This window comes from Penaeus chinensis, chromosome 5 (genome assembly GCF_019202785.1).
Source record: "Penaeus chinensis breed Huanghai No. 1 chromosome 5, ASM1920278v2, whole genome shotgun sequence".
Classification (NCBI taxonomy): Eukaryota; Metazoa; Arthropoda; class Malacostraca; order Decapoda; family Penaeidae; genus Penaeus; species Penaeus chinensis.
Genome location: NC_061823.1, coordinates 11942607 through 11949819, shown reverse-complemented (window position 1 = coordinate 11949819; position 7213 = coordinate 11942607). Strand labels below are relative to the sequence as shown.

The 7213-nt window shown below is 40.6% G+C and overlaps 1 protein-coding gene across 2 annotated transcripts in view; it reads left to right on the top strand.

Moving 5' to 3' along the window:
* LOC125025365 overlaps nt 1–6298 on the top strand; it is a 78671-nt gene extending 72373 nt beyond the window's left edge. For both annotated transcript variants that reach the window (XM_047613335.1, XM_047613336.1), the window contains 11 exons: nt 101–238; nt 640–846; nt 1511–1727; nt 2136–2315; nt 2626–2844; nt 3099–3296; nt 3485–3596; nt 3716–3849; nt 4046–4278; nt 4503–4699; nt 5040–6298. In XM_047613335.1, the coding sequence (XP_047469291.1) occupies nt 101–238; nt 640–846; nt 1511–1727; nt 2136–2315; nt 2626–2844; nt 3099–3296; nt 3485–3596; nt 3716–3849; nt 4046–4278; nt 4503–4699; nt 5040–5218 (2014 nt within the window). In that variant the 3' untranslated portion in view covers nt 5219–6298. The remainder of the gene's footprint in view (nt 1–100; nt 239–639; nt 847–1510; nt 1728–2135; nt 2316–2625; nt 2845–3098; nt 3297–3484; nt 3597–3715; nt 3850–4045; nt 4279–4502; nt 4700–5039) is intronic.
* Nucleotides 6299–7213: the final 915 nt, after the last annotated feature.

Here is a 7213-nt window from a genome sequence, read left to right as displayed (position 1 = left end):
GTTGGAGTTGTATATGTAAAATTATTCTCATTAAAGGTTAATTTAAGTTTTTACTTATATTTTTAATTTGCATGGACCTATCCTCGCATTGCCTTTGCAGGTGGACTCTCTTGGTTGAAGAACAGCTGATTGGTGTGAAAACCGCAGACGAGCAGATACTAAGAGTCATCAAAATCCTTGAAGAGTCTCACACCTTCCTCACACATGCTGCTAATTTCTACAACGGGATTATTAAGAAGTAATGGAGTTTATACTGCAGAGTCTGATGATTATAATATATGATAAATGAGACTGAGTTTTTTTTTTTTTTAGATATTTCTTTTGGTTTAGGTGTATATTTTGTATATTCTAATGGACTCTCTCTCTCTCTCCCTCTCCCTCTCTCTCTCTCTCTCTCTCTCTCTCTCTCTCTCTCTCTCTCTCTCTCTCTCTCTCTCTCTCTCTCTCTCTCTCTCTCTTTCTCTCTCTCTCTTCCTCTCCCTCTCGTTCTCTCGTTCTCTCTCGCTCTCTATTTATATATCTATCTACCTATCTCTCCTTCCTTCCCTCCCTCTCAGCCTCCCTACCCCCTCCTTCCCTTCTTCTCCCTCCCTCTCCCCCAATTTTCAAGACGATAACCCTATTCTATAAAATCCACAGGGAAATGGACATCTCGTACATGCAAACAGTCTACCTAATGATTAGCAAGAAGATCAACCCCTGCGTGAGGCCGCTGGTTATGAACATCTACAACCGCATGCCAGCGTTGAGTGATTGCGAGGAGCCCCTGGATACGACGGTACAATACGCCCTCGATGTCGGCACGTCCCTGTGGCAGCTGTACCGAAATCTGGGACGCATTCATTTGTAAGTAATTTGTTTTAAAGGCGGGTTATTAAGAGGACATAATCATGGGGGTAAAATTGTTATCGGTTTTGGACACGTCCATTTGTATTTGTAAGTATTTCATTGTGATATGAGATTTAAAGAATCCTTTCCGAAAAAATAAAATCAAGGACAAATTGTCATCAAATCTTCCACACATTTATTTGTTGATGTATTAGATAATCGTAATAGAGGACAGAATTAAGAAGGCATAATTGTTAGCAATAAAAGAGAAGATAATCATAAAGGCAAAAAGGATATTGCGCGTATTGACAGATGATTTTACAAAAAGTCTAGATAAATTGTAGCGAGCCATGCATTACACGCACACGCACACGCACGCACACGCACGCACACGCACACGCACACGCACACGCACACGCACACGCACACGCACACGCACACGCACACGCACACGCACACGCACACGCACCCACACCCACACCCACACCCACACCCACACCCACACCCACACACACACACACACACACACACACACACACACACACACACACACACACACACACACACACACACACACACACACACACACACACACACACACACACACACACACACACACACACACACACACACACATCTCTCCGACTATTGCTACAAACTTCTCTCTCTCTCCCCGCTCCAGGCTCGGCGAAGCGCTTCCCCCGGAGGTTCGAGCCGAGTCCGGAGTCCGCGAATACCACCGCTGGTTCTCTCGAGGCGTCATGAGGTGGCTCGAACTGGCCATCCGTCGTGCTCAGGACATGATCAAGAAGGCAGTGGATCTCGACACGTTCCAGCCAGTCGACAATCTGTGTAACTTCAGCTCCTCTGCCACGGATACGATAGGGATCTTCCATGATGTGAGTTTTTGTGTGCGTGTGTGTGTGTTTAGGAATAAAATAAATATCTGGGTGCTAATTGCGTCGATAGCTGATATTTGTCATATGCCATGATGTCTGATAGTTCATGTTGTAAGTTGCTGTTCTTTAGTAAAAGAACAAAGTCCCGGGTGCTGTTTTATCAATAAATTATGTCTGATGTTTCATGGGAGTTGCTGTTCCTTAGGAAAAGAACACATTCACTGGTGTTTTTATATCAATAACTGATACCCACTTCCTGAATAAGTTACAAGAAAGTCCTGATATATTACTATTTCATTCCCTCACAGGAGAATGAACATTAACATCATTATTCTAAAAGAAAGAAAAAGAAGAAGCTCCTCAGTCTCACAAGATAATTTCGATCTTTCTCCCCTCCCCTCCTACCAGGTGAAAATCTGGTGGCTGAAGCTGGCGTGGCCCGACCCCGAGAACAGCGCCGTCCTCTTGGCCAAAATCCTCGAGGACGTCTGCTGCTGCGGGACGAATTACTCTGACCTCCTCCGGGATAAGGTTGATTCCATGTTCTGGCAGACGGAGAACTCGGACCAGCTTTTCATAACGGAGCGGGTAAGTATGGCATTTATTCTTCAAATAACTGCCTAGTAAAGTTAATTGTATATCATAAGTTTGTCTAGTACACAAAATTGAATAACATTTTTATATATTTGTGTGTGTGTGTGTGTGTGTGTGTGTGTGTGTGTGTCTGTATCTGTATGTGTGTGTGTGTGTGTTTGTGTGTGTCTGTATGTGTGTGTGTGTGTGTGTATGTACACAGTCATATGCATATGCATATGATTGTAATCATAGAGATCTGCACGGTACGAAGTTTTGTCCTTGTAGCCCTGAGACATCCACTTACCCTTCCGTCCTCTTGCAGATCTGCGTCGGCCTCAACAACATCGAGCGTGTGAGGAGGGAACTCACAGGACTCCCAAGTCACTTCGGGTTCGAGGCCCTGCTTGAGGACGTGAGATCTATCGGCAGTGGCAGTGCAGCGGCTTCGCAACTGAAGGACACGGTGGAGAGGCTGATTTCGAGCGCGACCGAAAACATGGAGGGGAAAGTGAATGAATTCATTGAGGCCGTCATGGAAAAGGTTCGTGATAGTGAGGAAGGTCATTGTGAAAGTGACTTGTGTACAACAACTGAGGGATATATTAATACGTGGCTAGCATGTGAATTTGTAGTAAACCTATAGTGACATTGATAGAAATATTTAGAGAAATTATAAACTAATAATGTTGATTATTTATCTAGAAGACTGAAATATCCACTCGCGTGTGTATATCTCAACCATAAGGATTGCCTCATTTCGACAGCCAGTTTAAAACCGTGTGATTCACCTTGCAGATGAAACCGACGTTAGAAAAAGCAGTGTACGAGGCGTGTGAATTACAAGACGAGGCTCCCCTCCTCGACCAGGTGCTTTACCCAAATTTCAAGCTTCTGCACAACAACCTCCACAGTTTGAATTTCCAGAGGTTCTTGTGGCACGTGTGGGAGGTGATGGTGGAACTCTTCAGGGCTACGGTTGCCAAAAATACAGAGGTAAGGTAGTTTTACTTGTTTTTTTCTAAGGTTTAGCAGTGTACTATATCAACATATGTCAGCGTATCTATCTAATTATCTATCATCGGTATTCATCATTGGATAGCTTAAGATTTATCCACCTTTGCCTAGGTCTGTAGTAAATCAGTTGGTCATGCAGACTCTAAAAGTTAAAACCGGGATTTCAGAGGAGAAGAGCGAATTACTTTGGAGGCGTGCGGAATATCCTGGAATCAACACTGAAATTCTTCTCACCTGATGAAGGGATTGGCATCGACACAGAAAGTGCCCAGACACCAGGTAAGGACGATTTCCAACACTATTCTGATGCTCTTGTACTGTATAACAACCCTAATATTGATAAGGGTTTATCTTCAAGGTTTTCAAGATTTCTTTTTTTTTTTTTCTTCTTTTTTTAGAATACACCTCTCTCTTGGAGTTACTGGATAGTTTAAGGATGTCTACCGAGGCGCTGATATCGAAATATTATCAAGAGCGTCACGAACAACAGGTGAAATCAAGTCTTCCGACAAAGGCACAACTCGTCACAAAGGTAAATATTATACTGTATAATAGGCAAGTGTCATTATTGTATGATGGGTGATTTCCATTCGTCAAGATATTTTCCTCCACTCTTTATTAAAAATAATAGGTTTCATTCATTATCTTTCCCTATTTTACTCTTTATTTGACAATTTTCTGTTTCATATATTTAATTACTTTCCCCCTTTTTTTTTTTTTTGCCTCAGATGCTGTTTACTCGCCCAGGCAAGTTGATAGTGGAAGTGATCATGGCGCACGATATAGTGATCGAGAGTGACACGGGCATAATCAGCTCTCGCATGGCTCCTCACGCACACCAGGTCATCGATTCTTACGTGAAGGTCCAGCTCGTTCCTCAGGACTGGTTCCCGACGGCTGCCATACGCAAAACCAAGACACAGAGGAAGGATCCTGCTGTTTATGATGAAACGTTTGAGTTGTGAGTCTCATAGTAGTGTTAACGATTTTCTTCGTGGATTTATATATATATATTTTTTTTTTAGTCGCCATTGAGTTGATTTACATCCTTCGTCGATTAGTGATGTATTTACCCCTTTTAGCATTTAGTTTGTTTTGTTGAAGTTTTTATTGTCGCCATTCATTATTATTTTCATCTCTTGGAAAATATCCAAAGATTCACTTTTCAATTATTTCCCGTTTCAGTGACGTAAATAGAGAAGACGATGGAGTGCGCGCGGGTCTCCTCCTGTTTACCCTGAAGGACTACAACCTCGGCCGCTCCAACACTTTCATAGGAGAGGCTCTGGTGCCCCTGGCCGACCTTCCATGTGTTGACTCGTCGGAAGTCCACACAGTACCCAACACCTACCTCAAGATGACTACTCCTGGTCTCGATAATGGTAAAGCAGTGTTCACCAGTGTTCCTACGCGTTAGATCACTAGTCTGTGTAATTCTGATTGACTGGTTTATCAGTGTTTCTTCGTCTTAGATCACTAGTTTGTTAGATTCAAACTGAGTAGTGTTTATCATTATTTATTCGTATTATATCACTAATCTGTTTGCTTTTAGACAGTGATGAAGCTTTGTTTATGAGGTTTTGGATAGTTGTTCGTCAGTATCAATAGTCTGTCAAATTATTAAAGGTCTTGGGTATTTCAGTACATATTAGTAATTAGAAACCAATTCTGTATCTATTTCTATATATCATTATCTACAACGTGTATCACTTCTTCCGACAGAATACAAATCGCTAACAGCCCTTCACTATAGAACCTGGGATAAGAATGCTACCTCCTTCTTGAAGAAAGTCTCAAAACGTCTTGCTGACTCCAAGACCAAGGGATCTGCCACTCTTAGGCCCGAGGAAGAAAAGGGAAGACCAAGAAGTCCGAATCTCATCGAAAGACTGAAAATTTAAAAGTGACTCTCACTAAAAATGCTGTACAGTAACATGCGTACGATACAGTAACGACAGTGTTTGTTTTACGTGGACTAACTGTGTTGGAATGATCCCACCTGCATGTATTGCTATCCTGTTGTCAGTGAACGGACCCTATCCAAGAGTGAAAACATTTTATTGTAAATACATCGCCACCAGTGTAAATACAACTTTATACCTAATGTAAATTTATCTTGAATGGCTGTGAACTTGGGGTGCCACACTGGATGTAAATCATTCACATGTCTGATACAGACCTAACTGATATGGAAGTTCCTTTTTTATATTTCAAGCTTCTGTTGCCACTCAGTACCCATTTTATTAGACTTGGTTTATTTTGAATTCATTTCGTGTGTCTAAGTAACAGAAGAATTTATCATGGAAATGTAGTGAAAGACTGAGTGATGTTTTAAAATAACTAGACGTGCAATCTCTATGTATAAGTGTATTATATTATTCCTAGCGAATATCACACGTATATCATAGGTATTTGAAGTGTACCCTAAGTATGTAGTTATGTATTTGTTTGAACTAAACAAATAGTAGCAATACTATGGACATATTTTGCCTGTAATCAAAAGAGCAGATGAGAGAAACCATGGCAACAAAATTGTATTTAGCTTTATAAGAGAGAGAGAGAGAGAGAGAATGAGAGAGTGTGTGACTTTGTACAGATGTGTGTTCCTTTTTTTTTTTTTTTTTTTTTACAATTTTCTTTCATACAACTACTAAATCATCATATGATAATTGCCCAACTTCAAAACTATTAAAACAGACTATTTCTGCCAATTTTTTGAGGTTGAGGAAGCTGACTGTTTATCATATATATTCTTCATTGGACGACGGAAGATAAAACCCACCTTTGCCTAGGTCTTTCATTAGAATTCTTTAGAACTAATATATACTCTTATCATTCACAATACTCATTACTCTCACAGTGTTTCACTAGTCAGTATGTTCATGAGCCTTCTCCCAGTCACAATATTTCTTCATATTGTAAAAAAAAAATGATATTCTGAATCATTTTGTATATGAAATGCAATAAACATTTCTATTATATTACGTGTATTTTTACATAGCAACCCAACCAGTTCTCTCTCTCTCTCTCTCTCTCTCTCTCTCTCTCTCTCTCTCTCTCTCTCTCTCTCTCTCTCTCTCTTTCTTACTCACTCTCGGAACTTTTACTTTGACATACGAAAATCATAAAACTTAATATACGAAAGTTATAAGCATAAGATTAGTTGACTTGTAGGTTTATTAAATTGGTAAACGAATCTGGACTGAATTACATATTAATAGTGGGAAATAAAGATAATATATTTTTTCCATCTAAATTATCAAATGCAAAAACGAAAGAAACCCAAACGAAAGTACCAGGTTCATTATAATTTATCGTATTTCCAAATATCAAAACATAAAACCAATACAACACAACTGAGAGAATATTAAAATCACGCTGGATAAGAAACAATCAGCACAGCAGAACATAGACAGGATTACGTAACGGAAATACCGTTGATATGTGAGCTGAAGTCTTGACAATCCTGGTCGGACAAGGCGACGTAACAGAAGTAGGTGTGTTGGCTGAAGGTTTGACAATCCTAGTCTGGATGTATAAAGAAAAGGTCAAGATGGTGTTGGGTCAAACAGAATAGGCGGTATGGCGGGCCAATAAACTCCTAAAATGTCAACCATACAAACCCAAACCAAGCTAGGCTCCATGTGGCTTCCACGTGGGCTCCGCGTGGATACCAAAACCAACCCCGCAGCAGGAACCAAGATGACCATTATGGCTGTCCTGGAACGACTTTCAGAATGGTTACATCATTGTAGCAATGTTCCCCAGTCATCATATCATGTGTTCATTTATTTGTGTTGTACTCTTTTATCAATAGAGAGTCAAGCCATACCAGTCTATCATTGATATCCACCAGTCCCACAGTCCCACGCCAAGCAGCCTCTTACAATCTGGCG